General features: G+C 36.0%; 1 protein-coding gene across 1 annotated transcript in view; it reads right to left on the reverse strand.

The window, feature by feature from the left end:
- ADGRD1 (adhesion G protein-coupled receptor D1) overlaps positions 1 to 20,259 on the reverse strand; it is a 168,117-nt gene that overhangs the window by 72,370 nt on the left and 75,488 nt on the right. Inside the window, exons 15-16 of the mRNA XM_053471744.1 lie at positions 2,612 to 2,685; positions 1,478 to 1,601 (exon numbers count right to left, since the gene is read on the reverse strand). Coding sequence (XP_053327719.1) covers positions 1,478 to 1,601; positions 2,612 to 2,685 — 198 coding nt within the window. The remainder of the gene's footprint in view (positions 1 to 1,477; positions 1,602 to 2,611; positions 2,686 to 20,259) is intronic.

A 20,259-nucleotide genomic window follows, 5' to 3' on the forward strand; every position in this document is an offset into this window, starting at 1 on the left:
ACCCATGATTTTCGAAGAATACACTTTTTTGTAAATTCCTAAACAAGAACAAGAGACATTCCTGCTGGTTTTGAATCACGGGGGTGTTCTATTTGATGGATAGCCCTGTGTTTTTCTAACACTCACATATTATACTTTAAACATAACTCTGGTAAGCTTGTTCTGAGGCTTGGAAGAATGCCACATAAATATAAACATAAATGACTGACATTTTCATAGAAACCAGTCAATCTTTCCCCATGGGGTCACAAAATATATTTAAAGCTGGTGACCTCCTCCTAAAATTTGACAGTAGGTGGAAATGAGGACCAGACACTTGAAATTTGGTTCACCAGAAATAACAGTTCAGTGCTCATTAGACTACTTGAGGAGGAATCTTGAAAAATCAAAGGCAGAAAAGCTTTACAAAAGATCATATGTCATGATAACTATAAAAAAAGCTTAACAAGAAACTAAAGGCTGATTTCTATGTTACTTTTCCGTGGCTTCTCAAAAGTTTGGGCTTAAAAATATATCATTGGAAATAACTTTATAAAATGAGATTTGTTTTGTGAGAAGATTTTCACAATCTCATTGTTGATCTTCCACACAGTCCAAACAATATATGCGCAGCCAGAAAGTACCAAACAAAACTGTTTCCACCACGTATACATCTTGAGTCATGAAATTTTGACCACTGAATCCAGAAAAGACTGCGTAACAATTTGGCACAATGTTATATCAATTTAACTAATTTAACTAACTAATATATATCAATAAATAACATTTTAGACAAGAGATAGGTTTGAGCAGTATGAGTCTTTTCATGTCATGTCACTTACCTGATGTAAAATGAATAAAATCATGTTACATTCCAATCCCATACTAGTGTTTTTGCATGGACAACAATGTGTTTTACTGGATGTTAATTTATGAATATGTTCTTTGGTTATTGGCTGCCTCTACTGAAACCAGGATCCATTATTATGTACACTTCTTGCACATGCTTATTAGCATTTCTTTGGAAGTAAATGAAACAGCAGCCAATTGCATATATTCTAACATCATTGTTCATATAGTATACATGTGATTAATTGCTGATATTCCCAGCTCAGCTCCCATGGGAAGAGGACTTCTACTGAGTATGTACAAGAAGTATACTGACAAATTCAATCGGTGTCTAGCATTGCCAGTTGGGGGAGGAGTTTAATAGACAGAAGTCTTATGTTCTAACTCAAATAACTGATGAATGACTGACCAGTTTGCATGCGGTAAAATACACTGGTACCCATAATGCATTTAACAAGGTAATGGGTCTGCGGTGCTCACTTAATAGGAACTCGTGTTTAATATAGAGCATGCTAATGAAGTAAAAAATGACACAATATGTTTAAAAATTAGCCCATATCATCACAGGTAAAAGCATGATAATCAATGATCACTACCACTGGATCATACGTATTAAGGAACTGTCATTGTTTAGTGTCATTGCTCTTACCTCCACTGGTACCACTTGCATAAGAATGGCAAAATTAGTAAGATGATTGCAGCGGCACACAGAGTAGTTTAGGTTGCCATCAACACGGACACATCCTTCATTGGACCAGATTCCAGAACCAGAACTGAAGAGGCATTGGAAATTTATGGATTACTTAACTGAACGATGAATACTTCAGCACTGACTAACTGTTTTCCAGTTAGATTATCATTATTATCATCTTTTATTTATACAGCTTCAACAATTTATGCAGCACTTGACAAACTATGACAAAACTAGAACTGAAAGACTAAGACAAACTGATAGATCAGGTAAAGAGGGCCCTGTCTCAGGTTTATCTTTATGATAACTTTTGTCAATAAATATTGTATTGTGAGTATAATGTAATTTATTAAAGGTTTATTCTATATATTTGTAAATATTTGTATATTTATTTTGTTGTGTCCCTGCTTTACGTAAATTTTTATATCCCCTTTCAATGAATGGAATCCAATAATTCATTAGAAGCTCACTAAAAGTGAAAGGGCCTAACATCCATATTTCAAGTCATAATTGCATTATGTTGTATTTATATATATATATATATATATATATATATATACTATGGATAAAAGTATTGGGACGCCTCACCATTACACCAACAGGGACTTTAATCACATCGCATGAAGCGGACAGACCAAGACACTTTTGGTACACTATGCTTCCCACTTTGTGGGAATAGTTTGAGGAAGGCCCTTTTCTATTCCAGCATGACTGTGCCCCAGTGCACAATTCAAGGTCCATAAAGACATGGCTGGATGAGTTTGGTGTGGAAGAACTTGGCCTGCACTTAACTGACCTCATAACTGCTCTACTGGATGAATGGGTAAAAATTCCCACAGAAACACTCCGACATCTTGTGAAAAGTCTTCTCCAGAAGAGTGGAAGCTGTTAAAGCTGTAAAGGGGGAGACCAACTACATATTAATGTCCATATATTTATGCAATGTCAAAAATTGGTGTAATGGTCAGGTGTCCCAATACTTTTGTCCATATAGTGTGTGTGTGTATATATATATATATATATATATATATATATATATATATATATATATATATACTGGAACGGGGTCATGCCATAGTAAGGGTTATTTACCTGAAATCCAGAAATGCACAGTACAGGTGGACTTGATTACTATTGTTTACAGCTTCTATGTACAGTCGACGAGTCTAAGAAACACAAAGTAATGTAAATTAATAAATGACATGCTGATCATGATTCGGTGTCTGTGAGAAAAAAAATAACGTTTCAAATTGATACAACCGGCATGCTCCATGTTTTGAGATATTTGTTATAATTCATTTATCCATGGTTCGCAGTTTTGCATTAAATGGCATCCTGGTAAGGTCAATGTATACTGTATTGTGAACTGTCTAGGAAGGTGAGATTTGGAAGGAACTCACCTCTTACTTAATATCAAAACACAAGAGTACTGTGGGAAGCTAGTGGATCAATGAACCCTGGGTGGATCAAGCAATCCCTGGCCCACAATGGGAATTAAAACTAGCTATGGGAATAATTAACGACCAGCCAAAATGTCATAGTGCCTTTATTGTGAGGCATATATTTGTGGAGTCATAGGCCAACAAATGTTTTATGTTCACAAAATTTTTTTAGTAGTATTCGCTGAATATGCGCTGAATTTTTGCTTTGTTTTGTGTCATTGGTCATTATTCTCGCAGCAACCCAAGAATCTGAATGTATATGCCTTTTATGGTTTTTCAGTTGTGCACCCCTTTCTGTAAATTTAATATGAGTTTACAAGCCAATATTTCTAAACTATTTTATATACAATTTCTGCAGCTGCTGTTGTATTACCTTACACTTCATCAGTGATAAATCTTAATGGGCGATAGAAATTTTGCACTCCAGCACTGAAGAAGTAATCACACACATCCTCCATTACCATCCACTCCCTCTCAGGATCTTGATACTTCAAACATACTGTACATGGTCCTGTTATACTATGTCATATACCGCCTAAGCCAGCCATACATTTATGTAGCGACTGACCATATAAAGGAGGCTTCCAGACTGGCCCCAGCAAGGGTTGGCCCATCTGGTGCTGGTCAAGCCTAAGTTGATTTTAAGATAAATACCGTATTGGCTCGGATATAGGCCGCACCCTAAAAGTTAGGTGCTTTTTTAAAAAAAAAAGTTTCTGCCCCCCCAGAGATATGCTGCCACTCTGTCCCGAAGATGTACCCCCCCGAGATATGCTGCCACTCTATCCCCCCTCTGAGATATGCTGCCACTCTACCCTCCTGAGATATGCTGCCACTCTATCCCCCCCGAGATATGCCACTCTACCCCCCCGAGATATGCCACTCTACCCCCCCGAGATATGCTGCCACTCTACCTCCCCAAGATATGCTGCCACTCTGTCCCCAAGATGTCCCCCCCCACCAGACTTACCGGTGCAGACTCCACGGGGTCTTGCGGGGCCGGCGGGGGTCATCTACGCATAACGCGTATTCAACTTCCAGTGCCGGCACTTCCGCCGTGGGAAGTACCGGCACGGAAGATTGTTCGCGCAGACGTTCACCGGCAGCGGCGATGAGCGTGAACGACCTCCGCTACCGGCGCGTCGGCAAGATGTGCTTTAAAATCTCCCTTGCCGGGACTCCCCCCGTGGGAATTCCTAACCCTGCATGTCCCGGGCGTCGGGCGCTAGACCCCGAATATAGGCCGCACCCCCACATTAAAGACGGAAAAAGTGCGGCCTATATTCGGGCTAATACGGTAATGTTTTGTGTTCAAATTTATATAGTTATTTCGCCCTTATCTTTAAAATATATTATTTGTAACAAATTATTTATTCAATCCCTAAACAGAAACAGGTAAATGTAATATAATGAATCTAAAATTGTCCAAAGCAGGAAAACAAAAAAATGTAATATCTTATGACCAACAAAAATAAATAAGAAAAACTGAAACAATGTGTACCCATACAACTGTAAATGTGATTGTGTAACAGACTTTCCGAAATGAAACAAATACATTTCTCGAAAGTCTCCAAGACTAATACTAATCTTCAAAGAACAATGCTAGGAACCTAGTTACAGCAAAAGAGAACTTTTTCATTTAAAAACATTGATCTGCAGTCGTTTCCTATTAGGACAAGCCATGAGCAAACTCTCCATGGAAAGCAAATTGGCTTTTGTTTAAAATAATATGTTTCTCTAGTTTAACTGAGCATGAAAGTTCATCTGCGAGTTACTTCTGATTATGCTTCTTCCATTGATTTTATGACAACGACACCGGCAAGCTTTATGTAACACCTTTCTAGAGCTGTGCTAAGAAAAACTTGTGTTTAGCTCATTGAATCCGTATAGATGAATGGACAGGGATGGAGTTTCAGAGTCAATTTGACAAAATTGGTCATGGTTTTCAGAAACAATAAATATCTTACACGCCCCATTTATGCATTGTGTGTAGGTTGGCTATAATCTTAAAATCTTAGAATCTTGGCTATATCTTAAAATGTTAGTTTACTTATTGAAAGACCACAAGAATCTCCAATTTGTAAACTTCATTACTTCCATATGGAAAAATAAAGCCTATTTGGCTGCAAAGTTCAAACGTATTTAATTCTTCTAAAGACCAAATGCTTGGTAATAGATAAAGTAATAAAGTTGTGCCACGTGTAGTTTGCATTGGATTTTTTAAAAATAGTTAAATGATTATGTTTTTAAATAAGCTGAAATTGTTTAACACAAGAGCAAAAGAAAAAGATGCAATTAAACATTTTTACTTCTTGTTTAGCATATTCTGAGTCAAAAATGGCAATCTTGACTACCATCAAGTTATAAGAGCATTTCTGTAAACTGAATATTTAATCGTCTATAATACTTCACTATAAAGATATGTAGCAAATGCAAGACACAAAACACTAAAAGAATAGTGGCAATATCTCAGTCTGTTCTAAGAACATCTTGCAGCAAAATAGAAGATAAAGTTGATTTTCTAAAATCCATGCCTAAGGGTACCAAAAAGTCAACACATTACATCTACTACAGAAAAAGCTCTAATAATATATTAGACAAGCATGCGTTCCCTTTAGTCCGGCACTTTGAGCAGCTGTTTTATTAAGACAAGATGTGGAGCACAGATAAAAGAATAAGGAACATTATTTCACAAAGAGGTCACACTGGTCTGCTTTTCTGTCCTAAATAAACCATCTGTCTTTTGGAATCATTTTAAAAATTCTTTTGATAAATCTAAAAAAAAAGTCTACAAAGCAATGTAACAGGAACATGGATAATCAATTTGTTTCCAAAATGATTGGTAATGTTCCATGCGAGTGAAAAGATAAATACTGGATACAGAAAGTAGTTTGCGCTAAACCTATATTATTGGCAAAATGTCTCCTGCTTGTCAATGAAGGAGACAATCGAATAACTGGCAATTAAATGGTTTTCATCTTACAACATTTCATGGCACAGGGCTATAAAAACAAATGTTTTTTATATGCCTAGTAATATTAACATAGGCCATAAATACAAGAGGACATTAGTAGCAGATGTCATTAAGGTGAGCTTCAAAGCATTAACTGTTACACCAAGAAGCCTTTTGGCCACTTAAGACCGGAGGGCCACATTCACCATAGGGGTTTTTTCAGTGGCTTGGATTGTACCCCTCAAGAATGACACAAGAGAAGAGAAAGGTATAGGAAAAGATATCAGATCTCCCTATAATGTTAACGCTGATGAAAGAAGGTTTGACATCAGGTGTTTATCAATATAAATACATAGCTTTTAGATTTATTTTTCCATGTTTTCTCTTTTTACAGTATGCATACTTTTTAAGATACAAATTTATAAAACACTAGGAATACTAGTGCTTGTCATGTCATACCCCTTGAATATATGTATTGTATGCGTAAATTGTTGGCGCTGTATAAATAAAAGATAATAATAACAACAATAATAATTAGTGAATTAACTTTTAATTTCACACTGGAGCTCTAACTCAAACATGGAAAAATACGTATATATAATTTTATTATCTGTATTTCAATAATATCTGCTTGTGTTTACGTTAACAAGAATCATGCATTTCAAATGAAAAATATGCGTCTACGTAAATGGTTAGGATCAGTGTATAACAGAAGGGCATCTGCAGTGTTTACCACACACCTGAAAATCTCCTAATGTGTTTCCCATTGGAAAAATCAAATTGTAATTGTAAAATGAGAGTTTTAATAATAGAAACATCTGCTGTGTTTTGTGGCAAAGTGTATTTGCAGATTTTCAACATTAATCAGAATGGCTCCCACACAGCCCACCCAGTTTTAAAATATAATTTATTAGATGTGTTAAACTATGTTTGGTGGATAGCAAACCATATCCCTGCTATTGGCCATGAGAACCAACAGCATGAGAAGAAATCAGCAGCAGGAGGAAGAAGAGGAGCAGAGTTTCCCATAAAGCTGAATAAAACCAGTAAATAAGAGTTTCGAGGGGTATTTCTACATCTAATGTTGCACTGCTGTGGAATACCCAGGTTTTAGTTAAGTCAGTAGCCAGAACTCTAGCCAAACAAGGATAGTCTGTCTATCTGATAATCTTATATTCTATAGAATTTAAGGTATTTTTCATACATAAATTATGCAATCATTTTGGAAAAATATCTAGTTACAGAACAGAAGCTGATTTTCAAAGGGTCAATCTGTAGTAAGGTTAGAAAAGAGGTCACCTTTAAGCTGTATTAAAGGAGATGATTAGCCAAGTTTCAACATATAATTTTTAATCTTAATAAATGTGATGTTTTACTTTGGGTTTTTTTTTGGGGGGGGGGGGTTGCACAAATAGCCATGTTTGCAAGTTACGTATTCATTGAGTTTCCAAGATAAAGATGGCCACACAAGATGTACACCTGGCACATAGAGCTATGAATCTTAGAGGTCCCCCTGGACTGGGTGGGATGGTAAGACTCACAAACAAGAAGTAAGAATAAAACAAAGGCACTTGGAAATATTACACTGTGGTTATATTTTATAAAACCGCTCCACCCTTCTAAATGCCACATTTAAATGAAATGTGTGGCTTATCAAATTACTAACATATAAATAAAGATTGCCATAAATTCATGTAATATGATAAGGGCCTAGATTTAAAATGTAAATTGCAAAGACTTCGTTTTTGCTATTTTTCCAGGCAGAGGATCAAAAATAAGACATAGAGTTTGCTATAAAAATATGTTACAAGTAAAGTAAGAGACAGAATATTAAGAAGAAAATGATGTGTTGTTTAGTATGTGTTGAAAATGCATTAGATTTGTCATTTAAGTGTAAGGACTGAAGACCTACCCCAGCAGGTAGATGGATGGCTATTCCTGCGACCAATCAGATTATTATTATTATATTATTATTATTTCTTCATGACAGATAACGAATGAACGATGTAGCAAGAACATCAGCCACTCAACACACTCTATCACCATATCACCAACCGTAAACCTGCAAAGCTATTAATCACTGAATAAGACAGGGAACTGCTGTACCAAACACATACCGTACAGGTGACAGCATTAAGAAGATGCCAGGCTTGACTGATTAAGACATTTTCCTTTGGCAGTTTATCTAATGGGTTATTTACATGGACTTTTACATTACCCTCTTGCAACCTACCAGATTCTACTACCCTCTCCTATCTTGTGTAACCAGGCCTCAGGTTAATCAAATATTGTCATCTGCCGATAGAGTACACAACGCTACATGTGAAGAACCAAAATATATTTCTCCAGATGAGGAACTAGGCATAAATAATATATGTTAACCAAAATGTGTAACTTCACATATTTTTGTAGATGTTTCCTTAGTGAGAAAACATTCTTCCTGCAGACAAAAGGTTACACCATATTGATTATTCAGTTATAATTAGAAAATATAAAATGGAATATCCGTCTGTATTTACAGTTCAGTGATATTTATACTTAGTTAATAAAGTTGGGTTGTTATGCGTTCAATTGGCATTTCATTTCCCTGTTGATGCAATCAATACTTCTTAGAGTTGAAACGTACCCTTGCTTTAATTAAAAATAATTTATGGATTGATACAGCAAGACAGATATAGCTGTCAGACATTATTCAGAGACTCTTATCCCAGTAATATCTGGTATGCCCTGATACTAAATGTTAATGTTCTTATATAATGCTTCTTTCCAGGTCTGGTACCTTCTTATCCTGATCTAAAGAGAAAAGCGGTGATGGTAATTAAGGCTTGGCTTTGGTTCTTCAAAATCTCCAGACTAGCAATTTACATTAGGAAAAGCACATAACCTTTTATGCTGCCTCCTAATTGGAAAAGTGTGAAATCCCTGCATATACATTATTCTTTTTCCTACACCATCCTGAGTGCCTGAAATAGTTGGGGGGTTCATTTTTTTATTATTTTCCACTGTTTTTACATTCCCAATCGGTCTTATGGGCATTGTGTTTCAAGTTGGGCTGCAGGACTGATTCTAGATCAAATGGACCCCGGACATTGTAGATAACATTATGGTCTTCACAAGCATTATATGTTTACATAAAATAATTTAAAAACACATTTCTGCTTTTCCTTGTTGTTTTATCTAAACATGATTGTAGAAGATGGGAAAGGCGATGGAGGAGGCAGTCACTGTGAGGGGCTGAAGGGGAAAGAGAGAGGTGATGGGGTGAGAAGAGGGAGAGGTCGGGAGAGATTGAAGTGAGATGTTAAAAATAAAAAAGTTTTGGCATATCATTTAAATAATGGGTGTATATATATATATATATATATATATATATATATATATATATGACCTTCAAGGTTTACCATTCTTGGTTCATGATAAACCCTTATAGAGGGAGAAAAAAAACATCTTCCTTATGTCATTGTTTCTCCTTCATTAAGTTGTTAATGATAACCCTGTGATTCTCAACTAGCTGCATATTGTTGATCATGTAATGTGTTGAAGCTTTTATTAAAGAAATATTTCTGGGTATGATCTGGCTATTCAATGCTACATTTAGTTACAGATGTGGTAAACTCACCAGAACAGGTGGAACAACTTCTATCTACAACACTGTCTACAACATTGTTAAAGTAAGTTCTGTGGGATATGGGTGAGTTGTTTCCCGTATTCATGTCTCATAAAGCAAGACCTACAGCGTGTTTTTCCATAAAATACTAAACAAAGATGAGGGAACAGAGGTGATAAAGCAGTAAGGAGTCTATTTTAGGATGTGCCCTAATTGAGTTACGTCTAATGCTCCTCGCATCTGATGTAGTGATTGACAAGATTTAGTAACCGTTGTAAATGTTTTTATTTGTTGCAAGGTGCTTAGGAGATAATGCCTTGAAATTAAAGATATTCCTGTTGATGTAGCGATATACTGAATAAAAAGCAACACACAGGAAAAATGTGAACAAATATTCCTAATCCATGTCGATTTTCCTTTTGGTTACTTAATTTCATTGTTCAAATTAGTTACAGAGATATGCTCTTAATTGGAAAATAATTTAGGCGAGCTTCAGACAAAATATTTCCCGACCTCTTAACCCCATTCTTGACAAGACTATCTTTCCCCCCAAAAGCCAGGAGCTTTTACCTTCATATTGTACTCCAGCTATTTTTGGATTTAAATAAAAAAGGACAAATGCTGACCAGACCTGATGTAGGCCGTGCAACAATCAAATGCTGTTTTGATTAAAAAATATCTAGTTATAATGTTAACTTTTCTAGAATATATCGTTAGCCAAGTCATTTGTGAAAATCTAAATATGATTATGGTAAATTCTGATGACATATACCCTCCAAAATACATTCTGGAACAGCCTGTTTCATCAGATTCAGGAGCATTTTTCCCAATTAAATTTTGATATTTATTTTGCAGAAACTTTGGCTCAGTAAACTTAAAATCTGAAGAAACTACGGATATCAGTTGAGAATATCCCCTTCTTACACATACTGGCAGATAAACTCATGAGGTAAATGCATTGCAGCAGCTAAAAAAACAGGGCCATATTAAAACAGGAGTGATTGTTTAGTCCACAGGCAAATACCTGAATCATTTATCCTTGCAGGTGTTGTATTATTCTTTAATCAACATTTAAATTAAACATTTCAACATTCTAATAGGAGAATGTGGTATAAAATATGTATATATACACTCATTGACTGTTATATAACTTTGCTTTATTATTAATGTAGGTAAGCGCGCAAGCTTTCTAGGTTTGATACTAGATATCTGATGATCATTTAGTTATTGTTTTATTCATGTTTTTTCGCGGTTCACTACAATGAAACAAATAAAGCGGATAAAGCCTTTGGACATAATTTCTATGTACAGTGTATACAGCCATAAAGAGAAAAATAACTAGAGCATTCAAACACTAACCCTGGTGCTATTGCCTGACCCGTGTTAGAAAGCAGCTGCCTAGAGAGTAACTAAGCAGCGTTGCTCAGTTAAAAGCTATTCAAATAGCTGGGGATCAGGGGTCAGACTCTGTCACTGACTCTGTAAAAAAATATAAATCCAGGCCATCAGTTCCGCTGTGTTTATTGTACCATGGTCTGCATCACATCATTTCCTTCTTTCAAACATATATGGGGTTAAAAGGGATGTTTAGTAAATTCAGAATTCATTAAAGCTGAAGAAAGGACTTTAAGGGTCTTATAGGTTTGTGTGGCTTTAGATTTAATTATATATATATATATGTGTGTGTGTGTGTGTGTTGGTCCTTTAAAATGTATCACACTTCTAAAAACCAGTAACTCAAATTATGTTTTTCTGTGGCTGATAACGAAGCCACAACTATTTCCTAGGCCTCTATAGAGCCTGTTTTTGTGATTCCATACACATAGATACATAGTCACATTTCCACCCATAGTCCAGTGCTTAAAGTATTGATATAGATCTTCTCTGTAGATATTCTATATATGTGTGCTAAAACAACTGATATTGTTGCCATTGTAATATGTTTTGACACTGTTTTCTTATCAAACTATAATGTTAATAAATATGGATCCCATCCACGCCAAAGCAGATTACTTGCTTCACAACATATTATGGAGATATTTCCTTGACCATATGGGTAACTTGTGACTGGTAGACCTTTTTTAATTTATTTATATAATTTTTTTTTTTATTGTGAATTTTTCATGCCTTAATTTCAGTTGTGGAAATAATCATCTGACTGTATATTGTTAACCTTTTTAAAATTTCCCAAACATTACAGATTTTGCATACAGGTGTATCCATATCATTACCACTAGTTGATATACTTGAAGGAGGACAGAGCTGTGACTGATCTATCTATGCTTATATGAAGATACCTAGCCAGAACTTGTATTATTTAGGAAAGTGTGAACTAATGTAGATGGACAGACATGTTTCTTCAACTATGAAATTATTTATATGGTACCACATTGCCTCCTTAACACACCAAGTGTGTGCCTTTATACAAATAATCACAATTATTTTAATCAACATTACATTATTTACAGAACATAGGAGCTGTCTTACGTTAGTGTTGCTAAAGTTAATATAATATTTGTTTCATATTTTTTCCATATTTTTACAATTCAAATGAGCAAAACACAATTTCACAGTCTATATGTTTTTTACTGATTCTGTTCGTATTGCATATCATCTTATGCAAGCCTCTTTACGGCCAATGGTGATTTCTTTAATACTGAGAGACCCTGCAGTTATCTTGGACAGTGAAAAATGCAGAAGATGCAGCATTAACATTTAAATAAATTCTTCCAAACTGAATGCTGATACCGTATAAATCGTTAGTTTAATTAACTGGGCACACAGCCAGGAATTAAAATCACATTGCGACAATGTATCTCGAAGATGAACGTTGATTGCATTTACGTTATTGTGGACAGAGAGCCAGACAGAGAATCATATAAAGCAAAATGTTCATCTGCGTCAATTATTGATTTATTTTGTATCATATTACCATCACATTAAAATAGAAAGCGCAGCAACGCACAAAATAGAATACAGAAGAATCACATTTCCAAGTTCAATGTTAATAAATTTTGCTTTTACGTAACGTCATTCGGGGCCAAAGGCCAGGGAAAATGATCATATAAGTTTGTAACAAATGTAATAGCAATAATTGTCATGGACAAAATAAATTTATCATGTACCATACAGAGAAGGATGAAGGTTCAGTTCTATCCTGCTGAATCAATGCTACCTGTGGTAGCAGTGGTACCGACTATAGATTTTACAATATTGTCTACAGATGTGTTTCAATCACTATATGGGATATTCTGGGGACATTTTCCAAAAAATTATATTTATATTACGCCAATGCATAACAGTCAAAGAAGCAAAATCTGCACAGGGTATTTGTCTCCTGTAATTTAGACAATTAATTCCTCCCACATTAAACCATTGATATATTACTTAAGGCTGGTATTAAAAAATGGATTATAGGGATTTTATATTGTTATTGACTGTAACAATGTTAAATACCCATTTTTATACATTTTTTACTAAGGCACAAGACCAAGTTACTATTGAAATACTTTTCTTTTAGGTTTAAGGACTCTAAGGGAACCCTTCAAAAGACAATAAGTAAAAAAAATGTAGATTCAGTAGAATGAGTGTGTATAAAGTTTTGCTCCCCCTTTATAATTTAATTATATTAAAAAATAAATGTTTTATATTATTATGCAATATTAAATTATTAATGTTATTTTTTAGAAGTCTGGGAACATTGGTATGTCAAACATTTTTTTTCCGAAGCGTAAAATATTGAAATGTTTCAGTAAAATGCTCCCTGTTCTATTCATTATGTTCAATCCTGATCAAAAAAGGTAACTTATTTTTTATACCATATTAACACAATTCCTTCCTCCTTGCATTTGTAACAAAAGATTGAATCATTTAAACATCATAAAAAGGAATATTATAAATCCAAATCCCTTCTGGTATAGCTACTGAATAAGAATGATGAAAATGTTAAATAGCTTCAAATATTAATTTGCTAATGTTTGCAGCAAAACTTACATATTTGTCCCATTAAAGCTGGAACACATTCAAGCCTCCTACTCCTTCTAATTTGTTAGCTGCAATAATTACAAATCTGCCATAATAAACTATTTATCTTAGCACATGGAAAACAATAAGGAATGGGACTTGTCTACATTTACAGGGAAATAGATAAAGGTAACAAATACATGTTGGTTAACGTTCAGCACTGGCACTGAAGCTATTTCACAGTTAATTCCCAAAGGGCACTGTGACAATCAACATGATTGGCCCTTCCATAAAGGAAAATTAGGCGGGATGGTCCTTTCAATTAATGTATGCAGTCACCACTGGCAGCAAACCTTTTAAATTAACGTTTATATTTTGAAATATGTTGAAGGCAATTAGAAAGATTTTGAACAGAAGATAAGATCTGCTAATTTTTGCACCTAGAAACATCTCTCGCATCTGCCCATTCCTCACCCAAGCATCCACAAAACTCTGGTTCATTCCCTTATCAGTCTTTGACTATTACAACACTCTTAGGGTTTGCATGGTTTTAAAACCCACTTCTTCAGAGAAGCATGCCATCTTAGTTGCTAGAACTTCCCTTTCACTGATACAACCACCACACTACCTCTCAACCTTTCTCTGTGCCTTATGTTTGTCCTCACCCCACTCCCTCAAGATTGTAAGCTTGCAAGCAGGGCCCTTTCCACCTTATGTATAGGTTTGTCGTAGTCTATCAAATCTAGTCTTAACATACCCCTTGGATATATGTATTGTAAGAAGTGCTGCGTAAATGGTTCTATATAAATAAAAGATAATAAAATTTTTTTAATAATAATCAGTCCTTGGTGTCCACTTAGGTTCGTTTTATGCCTATCCCATGCATGTTTAAATTTCCTCACTATATAAGCCTCTTCCACTTCTGCTGCAAGGCTGTTTCACTTATCTATGACCCTCTTAAATTCTACTAATTTAGAACTCATTTTATATTGTGAGACCTTTCAGTAAGCAAGGTTGTTAAAAGCAAGGTGAAAAACCAAGCATAATGAGAAATAAACCAAGCTGAGACAAAACCAGACCCCAGAATGAGTCTAGTCAGAGATAGTGATGTTGATACTTGGCTTCCTGCTAGTGCTCCAGAAAAAAACAACTAAGATATTCGGCTTAAGCCTCAGTCCTACCTGTTAATGTCACCAAACATTGTATACCAACCCAAAGAGACCAAGAAAATCAAGTATAGATTGTAGATTATATTCCAAAAGCACTGCTTAGTTCAAGATGGGAATATGTGATTTATCAAGAACATTTAAGAAATACGTTCTGATATATACAAATTGGTAATATGCCATTTGCCCAACAGCTAACATTTCCCAAATGTTAATACTGCACACATACGATTATTATTAATGGAAATAATAATTAAACAAACAACAAATTTGCAAACATGCCAACACAGCATTGGCATATTTACAGAATTCAATCTCTGTACATTACAAGCCAAACATTTTCCAGTAAATGAGCCGTAACAAGCAGGCAATGCTTTGGGGATTATTCTCAATCCTTTCTCCTTCTTTAGCAGTACATGTGAAGTTATACTTAGTTTTCATACATTCTACTTTTCCAGACTTACACATTTTTTACATAAAGAACAAAAGTATTATAGGTGCAATGATCTATTGTACATGTTAGTGTGTGTCTGGATGTGTTAGTGTAAATGTGTATGTCTAGGTATGAAGGTGTGTGTGTCTGTGTGTAAGTTTATGTGTGTGTGTATTTGGTACATTACTGTGTGTCTGGGTATCTAGTTTAAGTGTATATGTGTTAGTGTGTGTGTGTGTGACTGGGTATTTTAGTGTGTCTAGCTGTGTCTGTGTACATGTGTGTCAGTGTGAGTGTCTGGTTGTCTTAGTTTGAGTCTCTTGGTGTGTTAGTGGGAGTGTCTGTGCACATGTGTTTTATTGTGTCTGGTTGTGTTAGTGTGTCTGGGCATGATAGTGTAAGTGTCTAGGTGTGTTTGTTAGTGCGTGTGCTAGTGTGTCTGGTAGTGTTAGTGTCTGGATGTGTGGATTAGTGTGTATGCATGTGTGTTGAGTGTCTAGGTACCTGTGTGTTAGGTAGGTCAAGGTCAGGCTCTGGGTCTGCCCATAGTAGGAGGGGGAATAGTGTATGTGTGTATGTGTATGTGTGTGTGTACTGTACTCTATTGTTAGAGTAAGTGTGTATGTGTGTATGTAAAGTGCTCGAGTCAGTGTATATATATATATATATATATATATATATATATATATATATATAGATAGATATATATATATACCGTATTGGCTCGAGTATAGGCCACACCCGAGTATAGTCTGCACCCTAAAAGTTAGGTGTTTTTTTAAAGAAAAAATGTAATTTAAAGTGTAATAGATATGCTGCCACTCTGCCCCCCGAGACATGCTGCCACTCTGCCCGCCCCCGAGACATGCTGCCACTCTGCCCGCCCCCGAGACATGCTGCCACTCTGTGCCCCCCCGAGACATGCTGCCACTCTGTGCCCCCCCCGAGATATTCTGCCACTCTGTGTCCCCCCCCGTGATGTGCCCCCCTCCCCTAGACTTACCAGTGCAGACTCCCAGAGTCTCGGGTGTCTTGCGGGGCCGGCGGGGACATCTATTCTACGCAGAGCGGTATACAACTTCCGTTCTGCGTAGAATAGATTTCCCCCGCCGGCCCCGCAAGACACCCGGAACTCCGGACTGGTAAGGAGGATTGTTAAAGCTTACCGCGCAGACGTTCACCGGCGAGCGTAAACAACCTTCACTGCCGGCACGTCTGCACGATGTGCTTTAACAATCTCCCTTGCCGGGACCCCGTGGGAATTCCCGGCAAGGGAGATTGTTAAAGCACACCGAGCAGACGTGCCGGCAGCGGAGGTTGTTTACGCACATCGCCGCTGCCAGTGAACGTCTGCACGATGCGCTTAGACAACCTCCCGTGACGGCAGGGGAGGCTGTCTGAGCGTATCAAAGAGTAGGATGCAGGTCCCCTGCTGCCTGCCCGGAACTGCATGTCCCGGGCGTCGGGTGCTAGACCCCGAATATAGCCCGCACCCCCACTTTAAAGACTTATATTCGAGCTAATACGGTATATATATACATTGTATATATAATATGTGTTACTGAAAGGTGTTAGTGTTTGTGAGCATATGATGTTACCATGTGAATATATGTTACTATATACTGTTAGAGTGAATAAGTGTTAGTATTTGATGTTAGCATGTGTATGTGGGTGGGTGTCAGCACATAGTGCTGGACCTTCTTGTACCTACACATCTTTTAATAAAAATCCCAAATTAAAAAAGCTACCAGTGTCTATAACTTCTGTTAACTTTGAAAACAAGTTATGTTTAGATTTCAGTAGAGAAAATATCTGTCAGATCCTGTTGAATGCAAAATGTACAACACAAAATATATCAAAGTATTTTTCAAAAATCATTGTGATTTATAGCTAAACAAAACTATGTATTGTAACAAACAGGTACCATTTTTTTTCAAATAAATTGATCTTCTCATAGTTTATCTCTTAACACAATGTTACACCATGCATTCTGTTTGTCAGTAGTGTGACCGCATATGTAGATTTATGTAAATTTTTCAATTTAGCCATCTATAGAGTACATCTATTTATTATAACCTTTGCCTTTTATACTACAGAATTATAATGCGCCTATCTTTCATGAAACACTATCACCAGTTTTTTCTTTCGCAACCAGCCTCAAACATTGTGTGCTAGCCTGCAGCATATTATCTGGCATTTACTGCATGTAAGGGATTGAATATGGACAGATTATCTCATCACCCTGAACTAGCCCCATTGAAACCTGATTTAATCTGTTCACTTTTACTCTAGGTTAATTACAATGCTGTTAACTGGACACTCATACTCATAAAATCAATGGGGAATAACTTCAATCAAACATTTCCTGTTGGTTGCAGTTTGCGGACCAAGTAATTTGTCCTTTTAATGAAAACTGTTTTTTTTTTTACCTTAGACCTAATTTTATATATGGATAACAAACATGTAAACGTTATTTATTGATCTTGAAATTATGTTTGCCTTTAATATCTCTTGCTTCATTTAAGCATCTTATTGTAAAACAAAGAGCTGCTATTGATTTATAATTTACTCACAGTTGGGCTGGGAAAGTCTGACAGCCAAATGTTTACATAAAGCCAAGAGAATCAGCCTGCATGTTAGACTAGCCGTTTTGGCAACAGTCTACAATATCTGTATTTAAGCCATGAAAGGCAGGTTTTTTTGTGCTTCATTTTTGAAGTTCCCCTGATAAAAGAATATATAACTGTTGGAAGGAGATTAATGTTGGGTACCTAGATTATTAATTGTAACAGAATATATTACTAGGTAGGATGTACTGCAGTTCAGAGCCAGTGGGTGAAGGCAATGTTGGCTGTACTGGAGCACTATAAGGGAGATTGGGATTCATTTCATTGCACCAAAAACGTACCATATTGTGAACAAAGTGTAATCTTAAAAATTGAAATGTCATCAGTGAGATTATTATTATTATTTCTTTATCAAAGAGGCAAAGCATCCATGGGTCAGTAAGCAGCAGCAGAAAATAATCATTTTTTCTTATGAACAGCCTAAGTTTAGAGCTAGATCTAGCCCATCTATCAATGCCAAATGGACCTGAAATTAGGGGACCTAGTATGTTTTGCTTTAGAAAATCAAACCTTTAGTAGTTGAGACTCACACTTTCTCAACTACTAATAAAACTCCTTTTTTGCAGATAAAGTTTCCCATAGAACTAACAAATGCGAGAGTTAAAAGTATGTAACTACTCAAGCTCCATGAGGAGACATATTTCTGCAGTTATGAAAAATGTAAAGAAATGAAAAGAAGATCCTTAGGACACATTTTAGGTACATTTTTAAGTACACAACATACAGCCTTCATTCTTTATTTTAGACTGCATTCCAGGGTTTGCGTTTCTAATTTTAAATATATGAAATCATTGTCAATTATAAAAAGTCAGATACCTTTGTCAACACTGTTTAATTTATATATGTATCTATATATATATATATATATATATATATATATATATATATATATATATATACACTTAATTCCATCACCATATTTTGTTAGTAGGTGGTACAGTTTAAGTTGGGAAATCTGGTGTAGGTTCAAGTCCAAAGCCTGGCTTGACTTGGATCATCAAGAGAAGTATAACACAAGCCACAGGTGAGCTGACTAAATTGCTTTCTCCGCTACCATTTTAGAGCCTTTACATATGCTCATGGGGACTTCTAAATCCAGAGGCTGAATCTAGTTAATTTTATGGTTAGGGTCTGTGAGCCGGGCCTGGCTAGATGCTGGCTGGTATAGCCAACTTGTCCGCCTACATAGTTTATCAATTATCAATTTATATGTACTTGTAACAGGTTTTTGGAAGAAATTTTCCTTTTCCACCCCTTGTTTCTGCCCAAGGTTTCATGGCCAATCACATCATGAGCTCTATATGTGTGACACTGGCATAACCTGCCCCCTCTGGGAAATGCTCGTGGACCAAGTATTATTTTGAGCAGATCTTGAAATGACTTAACAGAACAGTATAACCTCTTTACATTATCTCTTATTTGAAACAGATTTTCTCACCTATAATTTTTAAATCCCTATGATTACTGAAAATTTTTTATTTCTGAGTAGAGCGAGGAAGAAGTTACCATTAGACTGTGGTTAGCAGTAAAGTTACAAAAAGAAAAGCCTGTGGTGTTCGAAAACCAAAATGTCTGGTTCAATGCTATATTTGGAACAAATTATCTTCTACAAAGAGAAGCACTGCTTTCTCTAAAGTACATGCTAAAGTCTGCACCATTGCATTATGGGTCTCTCCTAGAACATAGCAGGCTAAATAAAACTTGTTTCATATGTAAAGTATTGTCCTTTTAGCTGCTGGTCTCTTTGTATGCAGCCTTAAGAGAAAACAGCTCATAAAATTATCATGAAAGTTTTTCTCACAGCCTCGGACAGCCTACTTTGTCTAGTAAAAGTTAGGTATAGCCCTTTTTTTAGCTTTTGTTTGTTTGAGTGCCTCATAACAAACAGCTGCTGAATTGTTAACTTTTTTATAACACTTTTATTGCCATAACACACTGGGACAATATTAAAGAAAATGTATACATTGGTATTAATTCCAGCAGGATTTTCCTTACAGAAATGGTCGTGGTATTTTTTTTACATTTCTCCATTGCCTTGGAACATATGTACAAATTACGTGCACCTTAAACTCCTGTATAACACACTGGAAGCCACCAAAAATAACTGGCTAAAATTATTGTACAGTTAATGGATGCACTCTGTGCAAATAAACATTAATCCTGCAATGAAAAAAAATGCTACGGGGGTTTGAAATTAATCTAAAGAGTTATGTGAAGTGCCCTCCTGTTCCATTTACTTCTATTTAAAATGGTGGTGACCTCAAATTGTTATTTGTAGAATTGGGTATGATACATGAGGCATGAACAACCTATGTGAGGACTGAGCCAGGCCCACAGCCAAAGATGGTGGGTCCTAGTCCATGTTCTTCTGCAAAGGGCCAAAGACTCGAATGCAGCATGCACACCGTCTTTCCCCAAAGAGTCATGAACTGGAATTGAGCTAGCTCTGCTTTCCCAGCTTTACTGATTTGAAAGAATTGGTTTGGTATTTTTTGAAACCAGACATACCAAAATTGAGGAGTGTATATTTACCAATTTACCATTGTGCC

Source organism: Spea bombifrons, chromosome 1 (genome assembly GCF_027358695.1).
Source record: "Spea bombifrons isolate aSpeBom1 chromosome 1, aSpeBom1.2.pri, whole genome shotgun sequence".
NCBI classification, from domain to species: Eukaryota; Metazoa; Chordata; class Amphibia; order Anura; family Pelobatidae; genus Spea; species Spea bombifrons.